Below are 20556 nucleotides of genomic sequence, written 5' to 3'. Positions count from 1 at the left end.
AGCCCGGCCGCACTGGGCTAGTCTCAACGGGCACCCAGCTGAGCACCACTGTTCTGGAAGAGTCATGACTGAAATGGTTTGGCCACATTATGAGAATGGAACTGATAAGAACACCCAAGGCTTACTTTGAAAGAGAGATTACTGGAAAAAGATGGAGCCATCACACCCCTTATTTATTATTACTTGCTGGATATTAAATATACATTTTATCATTCAGTGATCGTATTTGAAGCGGAGTTCAAGATTTATTAGCTGCTCGTACCATGTCGCCAAAGCGCAGATTCGCATGTGTAATCCCAGGATGCTGTCAAGTAAACACACGACGATCACTTTTAAATATATTACGCAGACATTACGCAACTTACACATTTGTTTTTTTCTCAAAATGTACATTTGTCCTTCTTGTAAGCAATATATTAACATTACTAATAAAAGTTACCACAATTCGCAGAATTTAGAAAAAACATAAATGTACGCGAAGTTAAAAGTCCGTCCCATGTAAACACCAATCGCTACTTTTAAAAGTTTATAAAATCGCATACATCAGGTTTATAACAATGAAAGTTGTGGGGGTTATCAAGTATCATCTAGACATTATTATGCATAAATCTCAATTTGTTTAGGTGGTAAGTTTCAGATATATGTTAAAAAGAAATGTACAAATGTAAACATGCGACGCCTGGAATTGGCCTGAAGCTATTTTTTTTTTTGCTAGTTGCTTTACGTCGCACTGACACAGATAGGTCTTATGGCGACGATGGGACAGGGAAGGGCTAGGAGTGGGAAGGAAGCGGCCGTGGCCTTAAGGTACAGCCATTTTGCCTGGTGTGAAAATGGGAAACCACGGAAAACCATTTTCAGGGCTGCCGACAGTGGGGTTCGAACCTACTATCTCCCGAATACTGGATACTGGCCGCACTTAAGCGACTGCAGCTATCAAGCTCGGTTTGGCCTGAAGCAATTTACAGTTGATTCTGTCAAGTACAGATATCAACCAACTCCCCAGCTCACTGTAATTCTCACTTTAACCCACAATCTACACTCTTGCTCTCTGTCACTGGCTAATATCAATATCAATCACTACTGATCTGCATTTAGGGCAGTTGCCCAGGTGGCAGATTCCCTATCTGTTTTCCTAGCCTTTTCTTAAATGATTTCAAAGAAATTGAAAATTTATTGAACATCTCCGTTGGTAAGTTATTCCAATCCCTAACTCCCCTTCCTATAAACAAATATTTGCCCCAACTTGTCCTCTTGAATTCCAAATTAATTGTCATATTGTGATCTTTCCTACTTTTAAAGACACCACTCAAACTTATTCGTCTACTAATGTCATTCTACGCTATCTTGGCCTGTCAGCTCAATATTTATATTGTTCAACAAACAGTCTAGAAATATTGACTTTTTGAAATATTCTTGCAACACTCTAATGGCCGGTTTCTGGTACACCACAGTTACCTGTGAGTTACCTAAATGCGCTTGTAACTTTAACTGCACTGTTAACTTTAATGAGTTTCCGGAAACTTAAATCCAGATTCATAAGCCCTGGTAATAAACAGTGCAGTTATCGTCATGTTTAGTATCTGTCGTCCTCCAATAGATGTCTCTACGCAAATGATTTTAGGGTTATTTTGGTAACATCTAGTTACTTTTACTAGCAGAAGTTTTCTACAATGAAAAATGGTTAGCAAATATGTACACAGTCATCTCAATCAATCTGATTAGCATGTAATAATCTCTCATAATATGAATATACAGTATGTACGATCAAATAATGCAAACATTATATATATTTCCCGTTCTTTCTTATTCACAGAACGCAGTAATCGTCTAAATTTCACCTTGATCATTGTCGTCAGTAAAATTATAAAAATACACAGCAATTTCCAAACAGACCACTTTTCACTGATCCAGAACACAACAAGCGTAAACAAAAAAAATCCATAAATGAAAACGTGCAGCACACTTTGGAACCTATCATTCCGGCACTGAAGTTCTGCGCTGATGGTGTGATATCCATTTGTTCCCGCTGCAACTGTTGCAGATTTTTTTTGTAGATTGCAAACAAACCGAAAACTCCTACTTAAAACACGCATATGCCGTTTTTCTCTTCAAGGATGCTGGATATGTACGGTAAGATTGCCGTTTCTTCAGTTTTTCTTCCGTATCTCGACGCCGAGTCTTAGGTACAAAATGTTGCTTATTCCCGTTCGTATCTCTCTGGGAACTCACTCATTTATCATTCTTCTTTGACATGTAATTTCACCTGATCAGATGCCAAACCCTTCAAGAATTCCATTTTTTTCCGGGCTTTCATGGCACGACTTGGACAACACGAAAGCATTACAATCTGCGATCTCCAACAGCCAAGAGAAAATAGCCATATCACTCAAGTTTTCATCAGTACTGTAGTTCCCTAATGTACTCCTCGAACTGAGACTTTGTAGTTCATAATAACTGCAATGGACTAGTAATTTGAGATGTTTTACTTACACTGAGCACGCAACATGCATTGACAAAAATACTCTCATAACTGCTGACGTGAAGTCCACTTGAGAATTTCAGTCGACCCTAGTGAGCTAAGCCCGACCTGGGGTGTGAAGTGTGTTGACACAGATAAGAAGATGACATAACCTACAGCTCCCTGCAAGATTTTTAATTAAGTCCAGATGTTTTATGTTTACTGGGAGTCTATAAGACCTCACGTCACCGGTTAAAGAATATAATAACATTAAAGAAGCAATGAAAAATCAATATTTATTATTCAGCAGGCTTATATTAAATGCATACCGGTACCTAAGATATTTATTATTTAATAAAAATATAAATATTCCATAATTTCAGACTGGGTGTTACCTAACTGTTGGTGGGACACATGAATCAAAGCCTGACGAAAGAGATCTTACATTAATTCTACTGTACACAGAAAGATCAATTTGAGCCTGATGAAAATCCATTTGATTCGAGTTCTATTTTATTTAACGATTCATTTCCCGTATTTCAAGATACATCTACATTAGAGGCGTCATACTCCGAGAAGACTATAACCTAAACAGATGACAGGGACAGATGGCACCATTTAAGTGGAATCAGTGACTAAAAGCCAGTAATAACGTGCAAGTAAATGTACTGACCAAAATAATGTCGACTCCAGCACACCCAAGCACGTTAAAACTACAATGAATGACTGTAAATATATTATAACCAGTTCATTATCACGTATTAATGTTTACGAAACTAATATAAAGACCTTGTAAAGTGGCGCCTCATAGCGGTATATGTTGGAATCAGTTCTAACAGGTAGCTACAGCACTAGCTGCAGTTACCAGTCGTTGCGCAGATAACTGTGAAGAAGCCGATAACTGTTGTTTCGGAAACTCGTTTTAAACATATCACCATGTTATGTCACTGATAACTACGCATCTACAGATACAGTAACTGTCATTCCAGAAACTGGCCATAAAAGGAACACATCCAAACATACAAGGAACAATCGATCAACCGGCCTTTCGATTGGAGTAGATCAAACTCGAATGTTCAAATAAGTTTACAAACACCCATTGACAAGTAACATTCTTAATGTTTCTGCATGTATCTGGATAATAAATCATCACAGTAAGTTTCCAGAAACCTCCACATGTATCAGAATGATAGTGGATTATATGAATATTAGAGTTTTCTATAGTTTTCATCTACACAGATTTTGGTTAGACGTATTCACAATATGTATTTGAGGTTATAAATTTTACAATACATATTTACAGGGTACATTCATACTCAGAATTTAATAAACGATAATTAAAATGTATTAAACATAATAATTAAAGGTTTTACAAGTGTTAGGTTATGACTAAGATGGCATACATATGACAAGAACTAGGTTATATGAAAAAAAAAAATCTTTCAGAAACAAGAATGATAATAAAACAGAAGTAATTCATGGCGTTCTCTGTTACAGTGATATGAAGTTAATGTAAATAAGCCAAATGTAAAAATACCAAAAAAGACTGATACACCATCCTGAGTAAAGTATTTAAAACCTGAAAATGCCGAGTGGTATGAAAGAGCTACAAAATGCGTGTGCCGTGAATCAGAAAGTTCTGCAAGTGAATTTGATTTTAACAATGTATGAATGAAATAAAGAGTTATACTGAATGATAGTCATGTTAATTATTTCAAAGAATTACCCACACTTGTTTTCCAATCTCAGTCCATCCACATTCAGCTGCAAAAGTTTCCTAAAACTTCTATTTATAGTATTACTGCATTCCATGAAATAACAGCGTATACTAAGGACATTTCATTTATTTTATCCTTATGCTATACTCGTGCAAGATATTCAAGCTCAAACTTTGGAATCATTTATTTGAGTGTTAACAACAACATTTATGTAACATACGAGGGCAAATCAAAAAGTAAGTTACACTTCCAAGTTATGGCCATTTATGAAACCACCTACATAAGGCAACACGGCTGTGACAACATACAAAGTAAGTTCACTTTTCCACATAGTCCCCAAGAGATTGTAAACATTTCTCGGAACTGTCAACCAACTTTTTGATTCTGGATGCGTAGAAATCACCTCCAGTGCTATGTAACCACCTGGAGACAGCTGCTTTCACCTCCTCATTGTTTCGGAATCGTCATCCACTGAGAACCTTTTTCAGCTTAGCGAACGCATGATAATTGCATGGCGGTAAGTCTGGACTGTATGGAGGATGTTGCCATACCTCCCACATGAATTGCTGTAGCAGTTTGGACGTTTGGCGGGCCACGTGAGGTGTTGCATGATTGTGCAACAAAATCATACCAGCACTCAATTTTCCCCACCGCTTTTCTTTAATTGCCTTATGCAGCCAGTTCAGCGTTTGACAATACACACCCAAGTTGATTGTCGTGCCTTTCGGCATAAATTCCATGTACACCACACCCTCTATAATCTATCAGCTTCATTGTCCGTATTGATAATTTAAGAACACAAATATGAACGATGAGTTTTCCACCTAATCAATACTTTAATTACAAAATGTTTAAAATTATCTACATTATCTGAAAGCAATGTTCTTTGCCTGGTTGGCTGAGATACTATAATCTATCAGCTTCATTGTCTGTATTGCCTGTTCTGCTACTGAAGATGGGCTTGAGAATAGGCTGAAACATGTATAGACTTTGTTCCATCTAACAGATGATTTGATTTGTATTGATAAGGAAGATTTTATAAATACTTCTTATTTGTAAAATGGTGTCTGTGACAGACTGCTCAGATAGCCGCAACGCTTAGGGGTCATCCACAGCACATTTTGTAATGGGACCCCTCTTCCCGTGACTTTTGGCCACTCGGTGTAGAAGAACTGGGATTGACGAGGAGAGAGCATATCTATTTGAAGAAGGCAGATGTGGAGATTGTCCTTGTTTTTTGGTGCCTTTGTGTTTTTCCTTATCTATTGCTTCCTCTTCCCACACTGACCTATCGTAATGTTTATCTTATTACATGTTCCTTCCATTTGTTACCCATCTACAGTAAAAGAGATTTTTGTTTTGTGGCTCATTTCAAACATTGCTTTTTTAGGGAAGACACGCTGAACCATTGGCTAAATGAACATCGAATTCTCCAGAGAAACAAGGTGGTATCCTGGATGCAGGGTGTTGTAGACAGTGCTCTCAATAAACTGGAGATAGAAAATATTGAGGTAAGCTGTTAATTTCTCGGATGAAATTGAGAGGCACACTTTTTGTAGTAACTGGATTGTATGTTTTAAACTCTTCTACTTTGAACAGGCCTTAAGTCAACAATGTTTTAGTTGCTTCTGTGGGTTATGTTTCATTATTTATTTGTGACATCTTTTTCACTAATTTTGTTGACATAATGATATCTTTTTTTTTAAAGGACACTAGAAAGAGGAATGAAAAGAAAGATGGAACATGGAAGAAAGATAGTGAGTTCGAACACACTGTCGGCAGTCCTCAAGATGATTTTCTGTGTTTTCCCACTTTCACACTTAATTAAGGCCATGGTCGCTTCCTTCTCACTGCTAGCCCTTTACTATCCCATTGTCGCCAGAAGACCTATCTGTATCAGTGCGACATAAAGCAAATTTGTAATTACAATTAGAAGAGTGCAATATGACTTTAGAATTGGACCATCAACGATATATCTCATCATTATGAGCCAGCCAATGGAAAAGCAATGGGAATGTTATACAGTCAATAACATATGTATATTTTTACAATGTTGGGATATCTACACGATTAATTCATTTTATAAAGCCACTCATGTTGTTGTATTACATCTGTGCTATCCACGGATGTAGTTATATTTTAACCTGTGCAGCTTTGGAAGTTGCGATTCACATCATTTTCATGTTCGTATTATTTTTAAGACTCAATACTTGACAACACGCCAACACGTCACACCATAATTTGCATAGACTTTTTATCAAATGGTTTTAGCATGTCCTTACCATATTTTTAATGGTTTTTATTTGTGACTGAAGATGTCTCGAAAGCGGAACGAAACATGTATCACTAATATATATCTCATCAATAAAGACGATTTATGGTATTGTAAAGGTGGAACATTTGCTGTAAGGATTTTCACAAGTTAAAGACAACTTACTAAGGAACAATTTTGGTGCAGGAAACCTCTACACAGGCCGACACGTATTCACCAAACTCGGCAGACCACAGACTTTTAAAGTTAAAAACTTCATCACTGATCCGTATTGAACTAATAGTTACAATGCTAAAAAGAGAAAGATGTTCCACCTATTCAATACAATAACACTGTTGCACGAATCAATGTAGCAACATATTTAATTTATTATGGTACCGGTTTCGACATATGTCCATGTCATCATCAGCCAACACAAAAAAGGCAAGAAGTCAACACAATTGTAACACTTATGACACTTTTCTTGAATTAAAAATAGAAGTTAATGTAGAGGTTCTTGAGCACTCTTGTTAATCTTGAGGTTAAACATGCAGTATCATTCACAATTGTTATTCAAGGAATAAAATTTGTTGCTTGAATAACAATTGTGAATTATACTGCATCATTTTTTTTTTTGCTAGACACAAATTAAACCTGTTGTTCAAAACAACGAATTGTCAATTATAAAGCACCGTAAGTGGCTATGCGAGTAAAATTATGTGCATATTGTACATAAAACAGTGTTGTGGTGATGCCACATTATAATAGATTTCTTGATTAGGAGGTGGAGTTATACTAATGCAAGTTGAACCTGATTGTGTGTTGACAATAGGGGCCTAGAAAAAGAAAAAGAAAATATGAATGAACTGAAGAATAAAATTCCGTTAAAATGTGAACTAAGTGCCCATCCAGTCACTCACCTCCTTGCCCGTCCTACGTCGACCACTCCACCTCAAGTGCTAAGGCTAACTGAGTGACGTCCTCGAAGGTCGTTGAGGACTGACTGTGAGGGGCGGTTGAGAGGAGTTTGACGTGAGGGGAGAGGCGTGAGGTAACGTATTCGTGAAAAGAATTTATTGATTAACTCCTCGAAAAGTATATAGATATCCTCCGATATCTCATTAAGATTATAAATCGGGTTGCAATTTTGATCAATATATATAAAGATGTTTTCTAAAATATTCAATAGATTTCCTTTCTTACATAAATGGAGAATTTGAAGGTCTTGTTGTATGCCCGCGAATGTATGATTGGTATCGTCCATATGAGAACCGAATGCTGAGAATCTGCTGTACTTTGATGCATTAACATGTTCATTATACCTTATGTTAAAATTGCGGCCTGTCTGTCCAATATAACTGGCGGGACACTGCTGGCACTTTAATTTGTAAACACCTGATTTCTGAAATTTGCTATTGCCATTATTGATAGTGTGCTGATTGAAGAGTGTTGTTATTGGTTGTTTTAAAAAGAAACTTTCATATTAAGTTTCTTGAAAACATTCGTGATTTCGTATATTTTACTGTGACTATAAGTAAAAAGGGCATAACTATCTTCTTTCTTTTTGATATCCTTGGTTAATGTGGAAAATGATTTTTTCTCAATTTTGCTAATAATTTTATCTACAAATTGCCTGTTGAACCAGTTTCTTTTTGCTATAAAATAAATAGTATCCAATTAATTTTTACGATCTGCTTCTGACATGGGTATATTATAAGCTCTATAAATCATACTGAAGTCCAATTAAAATCATATGTTAAACCTGTTGTTCAAAACAACTTCATGCTTCATATCATGTTCACACCGCACCATTTTAACATTGAAGATTGACAAGACGCTATCACGCCGCGTCACAGGATACAAAGACTTTGCATTGACTTATTTTAATGTGTCCTCGCCTTATTTTTAATGTTATGTATTTGTATTTGTGACTGAAGATGTCCTATAAGAGGACGAAACATGTTTCACGAGTGTAATTTAATGTAGTCTTTGTAATAAAGACAATTACAGTATTGTAAAGGTGGAATTATAAAATCTTAATTTTCACAAGTTGATACTTTGACAATACGGGCTCTAATATGAAATTTATAACGTGCAATGTTGATGCCAATCAGGCAGGTAGAGCTGACAAATATTTAAATCCTAAGACCAAAATTGCGAAAATAGGTAAGGACATTCTATTCCTGAAAAACTGTCTCAAGGAGGGACTCGTCCCTAATTTTTTGAAATCGGTTCAAAACAAGAATGTATTGTTGTACTGGCATAGAAAGACACAAGATAAATCCAACATTCTATGGATCAGGAACGAAATTAAATTTCTTTATAGGAAAAAAGCATTACTTAACACTCAGTTATACGAGGCCCATCTCATCACGTCTGCCTCCATTGCCCCATTAGAATGGAGTTCATTTCAAAATTATGTAAATGATAAGATCGCATACCTACTTGTAGATAAACAGAACAAGTTAGTCAACAAAACTAATACACTTAGGCGCAATAGTAAGAGAACTGTGACTGATTCTCCCTCATCTAAGGATCATAATAATCAGACTCATTCAACCATTCCTGTATTTCAAGAGCCGGTTATTAATCTTTCAGAGACTTGTTTTGATAAGTCTGAAATAAGTGTTATGGAGAAAGGTCCCAAATTCAATTGGCCCGTTCAATTTAAACTTAAAGACGCGATCACGATCACAGCAGAAGCCGAAAGTGCAATACAAAAGTTACCAATAGAGAACCAAACAGAGACGAGATTTAATATAAAGAAAAAACTTTCTAATTTAATAAATAATAACAAAGAGTTTCTACACATCATAACTAAACAATAGCTTCATTGAAACTTTCAACGGTCAAATATATAAACAGGAAGGTCTTCCTATGGGGGCCCCAGCTTCGGGAATTATGGCGGAAATTTACATGGATTTTCTTGAAAATAGCAAAATTAACAACATTAAAGGAATAATAAGCTGGTTGAGATACGTAGATGATACGTTTACAATAATTGACCATAGCATTACTAATGGACAGGAGGTATTAGAACAATTAAACAATATGGATTCACAGATTAAATTTTCTTTCGAAAGTGAAAATAATAAAGCATTAAACTTTCTTGACATTACAATTATTAATGACTCTAATAAACTTAGGTTTAAAATATTTAGGAAACCTACTCAAACGGCAAACGTAATTAAACAAAATTCCATACACCCGACAGCACATAAGAAGGCCTCCTTTTACAGTATGATTTATAGAGCTTATAATATACCCATGTCAGAAGCAGATCGTAAAATTTAATTGGATACTATTTATTTTATAGCAAAAAGAAACGGGTTCAACAGACAATTTGTAGATAAAATTATTAGCAAAATTGAGAAAAAAATAATTTTCCACATTAACCAAGGATACCAACGCTTTACTGTCTGAGCCACTCAGCCTGGCAGTAGGACAGTATTGTTTCCATATATTGAGGATGCTGCAGTCATCTTCTAAAAGTTGTTGCTGTGGAAATGGCTGGATGTCTAGATCTAGATATAGGTAGCTAAGGATTACCTACAGTAGGATTCCCATTCATCTTGTTTTCCCTGGGACAGTCCCATTCATGTATTGATGAAATGTCCTGGTGTCATGACTTTTAAGTGCCCTGTTTTTTAAGTGTCTTTCCTAAAAGAAGCTGTGGACTATGACAAGTCTATTCCTTTCAAAAGCCCTATTTATTTGCATACTTTTTGCACTTTTTTGGATAAGGGTCATTAATTATATGAGAAAATAATGACAATACATTTTAACAGTTATAAATTAAGAGAGTTGAAACTGAAGTGAGATGGCTTCAGATATTTAAAAATAAGTTATTGCATTGAATTGCAACATACTTGTTTTTATACAAGTGTTACATACTTTTAAAATAGTTTTATTTTTAACAATCTGCTTTTCGTCGCATCGACACAGATAGGCCTTATGGCCAACAATGGGATAAGCAGGGGGTAGGGTGGGAAAGAATCAACCTTGGCCTTAATTTAGGTGCAGCTCCAGCATTCGCCTGGTGTGAAAATCGGAAACCACAGAAAACGATCTTCAGCGTTGCTGACAGTGGAATTTGAACCCATTTTCTCCCAAATGCAAGCTGATAGCTATGTGATCTTTTAATTTTTATTTTTTTTTTTGCTTTACGTCGCACCGACACAGATAGGTCTTATGGCGACGATGGGAGAGGAAAGGCCTAGGAAGTGGAAGGAAGCGGCCGTGGCCTTGATTAAGGTACAGCCCCGGCATTTGCCTGGTGTGAAAATGGGAAACCACGGAAAACCATCTTCAGGGCTGCCGACAGCGGGGCTCGAACCCACTATCTCCCGATTACTGGATACTGGCCGCACTTAAGCGACTGCAGCTATCGAGCTCGGTGATCTTTTAAAATATAGTTAAAGGCGTCATTGGCGCTGTCACATTGTTCGGTAATCTGAAACGAATACTGATACTGTACATTAACCTCAGTTTTTATGGCAATTTTCTAAATGGTTGTCACTTTAAATTGAAAGTAAAAACCCTATTACCGTAATTTAAATGGATTATAAAACCTTAGGCCGGTCCCTTGGTGTAGGGGTAACGTGCCTGGCTCTTACCCGAAGGCCCTGGGTTCGATTCACGGCCAGGTCAGGTATTTTTACCCGGTCCAGAAAGCCAAGAATAACGGCTGATAGGATTTGTCATGCTGACCACACGACATCTTGTAATCTGCAGGCCTTCGGGCTGAGCAGCGGTCACTTGGTAGACCAAGGTCCTTCAAGGGCTGTAGTGCCATGGGGTTTGGTTTGGTTTGGTTTTTATAAAACCTTAGCTTTCATCACCGGTCTTGATCTCAGTTTTATCCGATGTTGTCATCATCAGTGACAACAGCGACTGGTTGTCAAGACAAGCGTCATCTGGAAATTTTCTACTTCTTCTTCCCTGAAATGCATGTTGAGAATTATCAGCTTAGTAATCCCCCATGATCTATCCCAAGTGTGGGCAACAACCTGATTGTGATCTACCAGTAGATCGTGTCAACAGATTTATTAGATCACGAACTTTCAAGCGAGAGAGTGAGAAGAAATTTCAAAAAAAGAAAATAGTCAAATCCATCACCCTGAAATCCCTTGCAAGCACTAGGAGAAGTTGGTTTTTGATGTTGACTATCACTATAGATGGCACAGCTGCCAAAATGGAAATTATCTCATTAAGAGATGACGTGTGTGAAAAGTGTTGTAGAACCTAAGAAATGTTGGTCTATGATTCCACAAGAGAGATATCTTTTATTGATTGATTTTGCACTTCCTTTGAAAGCCACGTTTACTTGAACTATTCTTTCTGAATCTCTATTTTCAATATGAACGTCATTAAAAATGAGTACAGAAATAGGTTACTGATGAACCTTTGAAATCATGCATCAGTGTTACCAGTTTTTCACCCAAGATAAAGGCTATTGTTGAGAAAAGTTTCTAAGTGGAAAGGAGCTTTTATATATTTGAGCTGTTTGCAGTTTAAATTATATCCATATGTACATATCTTAACTTCATTGCCTGCAGATTTGTTAATCAACAAGCTTGCTTGCGTGTGATTCCAGAATTCTAACTTGAGAAAAAAAATACTAATTTCAGATTCAACGGAAGAATCGCAAGAAAAGGTCAGGGCCAGGGCCAGGGCTAGGGCCACGGCCACGAATGTCAGTGCCTCATCCGGGATCACGTTACAAGGTGAGAAAATGAGTGTTAATTGCATGTCAATTTTGTGGAATAGTTTGTTATCCTTCTCTAGTCTATAACTAAATGGATGTTCTCTCTAGAATTCAGTGGGTTTGTTTCAGCCATTTGGTTGAAAATGCAGGTTTTTATACAAAGTCCTACTGAACAAAAACTAAACAAGCTAGAAATTCTGTTTGCAAATAAAAGCCAATATTTTCTAGTAATGAATCAGGTTCATTATAAGAGAGTTTATGGCTCCACTGAAAATTAGGCCTACAACTAATATTATCATGTGTGTGAAGATTATATCCTTGCCACATGTACTTGTGTTTCCTCTCGCTTGGCGGGACCTGGCTAGGCGCAAATGGAGAAGCGCTGTTGGTAGGGGAAGGGAAAATTGTTCCGCTATATGTAGATTGGAATGGAGGGGTGTTTGCTTTTATGGAGGTAACTTTAAACTGTTGATTTTCCGTGATGCTAAAAACAATGGTATTCCTTCATTGATCACCAGTCATTCCCAAACTGTGTTCCGCAGAGCCCTGGGGGGCCATGACGATAATCCAAGGGGTCCACAATAATAATTTAAATTGTAAGGGCAAAATTTTATTGTACACCCATAATTCATAGACCATTATACTAAATTTAGTTACTTTCTCCACTGTTGTATAACTCACGTATGCGCCTGTTTATAGACATCGGAGAGCAAAAGACACCCCAGGGCTGCTCAGTAAGAAGGACTTGACATTAATGGCTGAGTAAACACAAGTGGTAGGATAATAGCAGTAGTTTTGATAATAATGAAAAAAAAAATAGTATCAATATAATTGAAATATTTACATCATTTATTCACAGAAAATAAAAATATCTTTCCATCCTGACTAGTTATGACTATGAGAATGACCACTACGTTAACCTTTATCACTCGTCTGTCGGGTGAGGCCCGACATTACGATATTCCCGTTCCGGTCGCATGTCGGGGGAGACCCGACATGGCATTTTATCGCCCACCGCTCGTCTGCCGTCTCTTAGCCGACAAAATACACGATGATATACTGTACTGCCATCTTTTGGTTCCACGTGGAACTTTGTAGAATACAGATACTATTCGACAATCAGTCAAAAATCCATTATTTAGATGGCAGTGTAGCCGTCAGCTGTCAAATCACGCACATGAAAGCTCGAGCGATAGTAAACAAACATGGCCGCCATGTGCTCTTCTAGTCATATATATGTTGTATATGTCAGGCAACACACAAAACCTCAGTATTTTCGCACCTCTGCTCCTAATGGATATATCTAATAGCATTTCACGATGCCTAAAAGTGAACTGACGATGGTCGGTTTGTATACCGTAACCCAACATGTACCTGATGCTGACGGCTGGCACAATTGTAAATCAACAGATTCAGATTTCAAGAAATGGCCGTTTACAGTGGTTTCAGCCTACAAACTACCGCGAGGTATGAAAACAGAGACTGAATAGAGTTTTTCAATTGCTTTTTAGCGATAATTTGTACACTAAATTATTAACGAAACCAATCGGTATGCGATAACGGTAATAATAATAATAATAATAAAAATGCAAAATAATTCGTCTTAAATTCCAGATATTGCTTTTATTTGCTCCAGTATAGCTTGCTGTAAACGTGGATAGCCTAACTACATCATTTAAAACCAAGTGCTATCTCCAAAATCGTGAAAGATTAATACAGGTCATATAAGATAAAAATGTACATTTAAAATACGAGTAGTAGAGGCAACACAGAGAACTTTAATTCGAGGGATAAGGGTTAATATGAATTTATGAAGATTCTTGACGCGACATAAAAATATACTGAACAAATGGGATGGTACAAGCAAATTATTAGCCCTAATTATCCCAACGGAATTGATTGATAATTACAATTTTGATTAATAAATTTTGAACAAGTTAATTATTTAAGTCTTGAGTAATGATGCGGTCGAGGTACAATTTCTCGAACAAATCTGAAAATACATTAAATTTTAATTTAAATTTGAAATATAAAAACATTTAAAGATTCCCAGAAATGAATTTTCTTGTGATTAAATTGTGATTGAAATTACATCCTTGAAATTTACCAATAAAATTTATTACAATTTAATTTTACTTGAATATGCTTTTAGAATAGTCAAAATTAAATCAAAACGCCGGTTATATCTGTTCTAAATTCTTATCAGTTATTTCATTACGTCATCAAACATCTAATGTTAAGTGGTCATTTCCAACAAACTGAAATAAATAACACTTCTCAAAAAAACCAAAATTCAGCAATATATCACTGATCAGCCTATCTGCCTATAACACATATCTCTGAAAATTCACACACACTGTCAAATATCTCCAATAGCTACAAACATAACTAAATTCTACCATCTAACTAGGTAAAATATTCTATAGAAGAACTATCTACAATATCTACAAATGAATCAGTACTCTCACTCTCCATTATGTCAACTCCAATATCCAAATGATGACATGAAATTTACCATGTGGTTAGGAATTTGTGCGATAATAATTTTGGTTCACCTGGAATCGAACTGACGCATGTTATAGTTCTTAATCATAAAATAATCTGTATCATAATTCAAATATTCCTCGGTAACTATCCACAAATACACTCAAAAATATTGAACACATTATCAAATTAACTTACACCAGGAGAATTTATTTTCACAGAAATGAAGTCAGAATTTCAGAGTATGCCTTCCAAATTATTATTATTATTATTATTAGAAGACTTTACTAATGCGACCACGATCCCATGTACACGAATGACACTATTATTTATCTCCATTGACCTTCAAATGTCAAATCATTAAATATCACAGCACAAAATATGTCAGAATTCACTATTCTCTGAAGACTATAATCACACTCATTAATTATCCATTAACTCAATAATTCCACTTAAAACTTACAACATCGACCATTATAATCCATAATCGTGTATCACAAAAAACACATCAGGAAAAGGTGCAAAATGTCATACAAGAAACACGTCTTAATTTATCAAATCAGTCTCGAGGATTAAATATAACACTTGTAATCATAGACTCTTACTCAAGTACTTCAAATTAAACAATTATCCAATCTCTGAATTAATATCCTGATGACACTAAGTTCAATCACCCCGAGGTATGAGTGTAAGCTCCAAATATTACCGAAATATTAAGAAAGAATGGAAAATATTACCACACTAGATTCATATGACACATATCAACTCACAAATATCGTAATATTCATTAAATATAGAAGGATGATTACGACAACACATGGATGAACTATCAATGATCCATCACTGTCATGAGCATCTAACACGTGGTTAGGAAAATCTGTACTTGTATGTGACTCAAATATCTGAATAAAGAACCACATTTCAACTCATTCATTTAGAAAGAGTAATTAAGAGAAGAAAGATAAGAAATAGAGCAAATGATAGGCTACAAGACCACACTATAAGAATATAAGAAATAAGCAACTACATAGAACAGATATTTAGTATAAGACGTAGTCGACTTAACTTAAACTGTTGGCTCCATGCTGAGTCAAGGGACGTCCTTAAGTGATCAGTTTAGGGTGGATATCCCTGCATTTCTCCTCCGTTGGCGACGGTCTGATGATTTAGTAGCTCATGGTGAAATACATGTTGTACTCGGCCACGAAATCTATCCTTGTATAATGCTGGCTGTAGATATCCTCTTCACATCCGCAGTTCTGGCGTAGTTCACTGAAACTTGCACACAATAATTAGTAATAAGTCTAGGCACAGACCCTTTAATTATGAGTGAAAGATACGTACTTTCTTGCTAATAAGTTTATCACATTCGACGTCTTTTGGTTGAGTAGATTAGTTTTAAGTTGTTGAAGCAGGCACAATTTTATAAGTTGCTGGCAGGCACTTGAATAATCACCTTACTATCTACTGTGACAGTCAGAAGCAGAATGACGTGTCGCACTCACATTCCCAAGCGAAGTGAAGCTACGCGGCGATGTTCTCGATGAGAAAAAGCAGAATGAGAATGAACATGCATATCGCCTCTTTTAAGTAGAGCACTTTTGCCCACAAGTCGTTGGAAATACAGGTCAATTCAGATACTGAATTCTTGTAAGCTCATTAGATTTAATTAGCACTAAATTTACACGTACATTGTCAAAGATGTAAATATAAATTAAATTCTTAATATTGTAATTTAAATATAACATTATTATCACTGCAGGACCTAGTTTCATGTTTGCACGTATTTTTTAATTACAGTAGATCGCGATATCGGTGATATCTTCTTTCATTTATAAGATGAAAGACAGCTGTGAGGGTGCATAATACATTTATTTCTCTCTCTTCCTTTTTTGTGTCGAGCTAGTTCGTCCCCACTCGATTGATAGCATTTTGCCTCTCCACTAAGAAAATACGACACGTGTCCTGCGGACAAAGAGAGGCCAGGTGTTTGTCGTCATATCAATCGATATTCAGTCATTCGGAAAGAAGCATACTGTCACACATACAGTATATGTAACTCTTAACTTGTCTGATAGATAGTACAAGTTAGCAGCGGATAAAGAGGAAATACTACACAGCAGTATAAGTGATGTAATTGTGAGACACTTGGAATTACTAGTATCCACAATCAGACCATATTTTCCGCCTATGGTTGAGAAAATCTCATGGATCAGAAACCGCTTCTTTGAAACTGAACATGAACTACCATCCCTTGAGGAAGATCAGCTAGCCGAAGTATCTTGGCAGAGAGAAAGAGAAAGTGGGATGTTTAGCTCCAGGAAGTTCCGTGAATGTATCACAACTCCACGTCTCTGATTGACTTTTGTGCCATAATATCCCCTATACCATACAATTACTAGAAAGGAAATACTGCATTTAATGACTTATATGATAACATACATGTGTGAGCGTACCTTTTCTGCTCTCACACAAATGAAAACGAAGTACAGAAACACAGATAATGTAGAGGCTGATCTTCAGTTCAAGTTAATATACTTGGAAAACAGCACCATCCATCCCATTGATCCAGCAACCACAACAAGTGAATTTTTTTCAAGTAAGTTTCCAGATCCAGACTGTTGAAATTATTGCATGTGCATGTATATAAGTATCTTTATATAAATTAAGTTAAATTAAACATTCAAAGAAAGTAAATATTAGTCCTAAATTATACAAATATAATCAAACATGGTCATCATCGTATCATCATCATCATCATCATCATGAATTCCTTCCAGCAAGCCAGGTAGGATGTTTAAGAATGATGTGCCTTCATTCATTACGGTCTCCACTGCCTTGTGAGAAGAGGAGGGATTCTTGAAGGATTAGGGAGTAAACCCTGAAAGAAAATCCTCTGATGGATTAGGCTTAGCAGGTTAGCAGAAGAGTGTTATTTATTGTTGCTTTCAATCTAAGAACGAGCCTGGATGGAAGAATAAATCAAACATGGTATCATTACAAAATTCTGTTTTGTGCTTACTGAATGCAGTATTTTGTGGCTAACGGATCCTTGGACATGCATGCAGGGGGCCTCGGAGAGACAAAGGTTGGCAAACCCTGCCTACACTAACCTCACTGAGTGAACTGGAGCCACTGCTTGTTTTCCACTGTAACCTCACTGAGTGAACTGGAGCCACTGCTTGTTTTCCACTGTCCAATCAGTCGTATCACACATAAAAGTAAAAATTAACTAACATTGTTTGTTCATCTGTAGCCTGCATGTAAATGTGATTTAATGATCTAGCTGAAGTATGCTATGGAAGAGAAACGTCCTGCTTCCAAGGTATACTCTACTACACTATATATGGGAAAGGTCAAGTTTGTAGTACACTGAAGATGAGGTTCCAGATCCAGTTTGGAATTGTGTATCAAGAGTGTAAATATTGTCTTAGCATGCATACACACATCATCCTGACATATTGTGTAATCAGATTGTCCCTATGGAATATTTTCAAGTTTTGGACATTTACTTATTCCCTTACAAAGATGAGTCCAACCATTTTCTATATCATATTAATTGTCTGGCACATTTGTTCAGTAATCAAATTTTCCCTATGGAATATTTTCCAGTTTTGGATATTAACTCATTCCCTTACAAAGATGAAGGGGCTGCCTGGCCGAGGCGGTAAAGGCGTGCTTGGTTCGCCCGGAAGGATGTGGGTTCGAATCCCCATCAGGAAGTCGTAAAATTTAAGAAACGAGATTTCCACTTCCAGAGGTGCATATGGCCCTGAGGTTCACTCAGCCTACACCAAAAATAAGTACCAGGTTAATTCCTGGGGGCAAAGGCGGCCGGGCGTAGAGCTAACCACTGTACCCCATCACGTGCCGCGGTTAACAATGGTGGAAGCCTTTACCTTCCACTCCTCCAAGGGCCTTCATGGCCTGTACAGAGGTGTCTTTGTCTTTGTCTTTGTCTTACAAAGATGAGTCCAACCATCTTCTGTGTCATATTAATTGTCTGTCACATATGTTCAGTATTACCATTCACTCTAGAGAATTGACCCTATCTAATATCTGTTGTTAAGTATGGGCTCTAAGTAAATTGACCCATACAAATGTGCCAGTGACAGACGTGCTCCATAGACATGATTTAACTGACTGGTCAATTGTGAATAAAGCTGTCAAGGACACAAATGAGAAATTCAGGCAAATATGTAGTCATTTCAAAAATGTTACACTATTAGACATCAGTAAATTAAACCGAACTTCTCATACGAGGCATGGCATGCACTTGAATACACTGGGGAAGCAATATGTAAACAGGTTAATAAGTAACATCATTACAAATAAAGATCAGGAAAAGACCGTCCAAGAACTACCTAGTCCAGGAAACATGTTAGATTCTGGACCCAATAACATTTCAATCCAGAATGTGGGTCCAGAATTAAATACCGATAATGACTTGGAGGGTGAGAATAGATAGTTCAGAATATTTCATCAGAACATTCAATGTCTTAAAAATAAAATTTTAGAATTACAAGTAATTTTAAATTCAATACAGAATATTATGTTTATCTGTTTGGATGAACATGGATGTAATAATGATGAATGTGAACTCATTAATATTGAAGGCTTTTATCTGGCAAGTAATTACAGTTGGGTTAGGGCCGGTTCTACCATCTGCTGGTAAAGTGGCTGGCAGCTGCCCGGGATGTAAACTACCTGGAGGTGTAAATCGGCTGGTACTTTGGCTTGCGTCCAACCACCTCCGCGCAAGCGCTAGGTAGCTACCCGGAGCTAGACACCGATATACGAAGTTGGCTAGACTGATTTTCACCGATTTCTCGCTTTCGAGTGTGGTGCTATCTATCGTCAGATGCATGAAACCCATTTTGATTGTCTTATTTCCCTGTGTTTGCGTCTGCTGATTATCACCAAAAAGCCTAATAAGGGGAGTCTTAAGAGTTATGGACAACGATTCATGTCAAGCTTTCGTGATTTTAATCTATGATCTTCAGTATCAATACCTAATTGGGATTAAAATCTCGAGATTACATTTTCTTACGCCAGTTATAACCTGTCATGTAAGGCAGCGTTTTTGAAAAGTATTCTCGTAGTAGATTGGTCAAGTCGCTCGCTCCGTAATAGAAGGTACGCATGTTTTCATCGTATTTCTAATTTACATTTTAAAATGTATTTTCGTTCCCTGCCGTTGTTCTTAACTCTCTTTTACGCGCTTCCATATACGTATATACACACACATCTTCTTTACGGAGTTATTGCCTTTAACTTTATGAAGATAAAGTTGGAAGGTACTGTAAATGTAAAGAACTAATCGGGATAAATATCCATTCATAGGAAGAGGAATTCTGGAATGGAATCGCTTTCAATTTCTTCGAAATAATTTACAAGACTTTGTAAACAACTAATAGGGTATCTGTTACCTGGGCGACAGTCCAATGTGCTATTAATCATAACATCACTTGCATACATATAAACCAATTTTCCTAGTAGACATGATATTGTGATAAGAACATATGAAAAGAGGCATACAGATTAACACAATGCTAATAATGGAAATAAAAAAGATTCGTCATAATAAGGACTCGAACCTGCACACTTCGTATTACGAAGCAAGCGTGTTAACCATTACGCTAAGAAAACGTTTGGGTTAGGTGGGATACATACAGTAATATATATCTCGTATCCGAAAACTGAAAAAGTAGAAAATTAAAGCCCATTTGAAATGATTTCTAAATAGATTTTGATTTTATATCCTTTTAGAGTTTCTTTACAAAAGCTTGACGTATAGAATGTGTTCCCTGCGCTACCGATGCGAGAAGCTGGTGTGACCGTTGCAACTAAAGGGAAGCATTAATGTTCAAAATCCTGCAATACAATATCGATCACTGTTACAGTATACTGCTTTTTTCAGTATACGAAGCTAATT

At 36.6% G+C, this 20556-nt stretch overlaps 1 protein-coding gene across 6 annotated transcripts in view; it reads left to right on the top strand.

Moving 5' to 3' along the window:
* The window catches only part of LOC136878987 (cyclic GMP-AMP synthase-like receptor), a 121109-nt gene that overhangs the window by 32860 nt on the left and 67693 nt on the right, over window positions 1–20556 (top strand). For all 6 annotated transcript variants that reach the window (XM_067152651.2, XM_067152649.2, XM_067152650.2 and 3 more), the window contains 2 exons: window positions 5570–5690; window positions 12061–12156. In XM_067152651.2, coding sequence (XP_067008752.2) covers window positions 5570–5690; window positions 12061–12156 — 217 coding nt within the window. The remainder of the gene's footprint in view (window positions 1–5569; window positions 5691–12060; window positions 12157–20556) is intronic.

Source organism: Anabrus simplex, chromosome 8 (assembly GCF_040414725.1).
Source record: "Anabrus simplex isolate iqAnaSimp1 chromosome 8, ASM4041472v1, whole genome shotgun sequence".
Classification (NCBI taxonomy): domain Eukaryota; kingdom Metazoa; phylum Arthropoda; class Insecta; order Orthoptera; family Tettigoniidae; genus Anabrus; species Anabrus simplex.
This window is presented reverse-complemented; position numbering and strand designations above follow the sequence as displayed.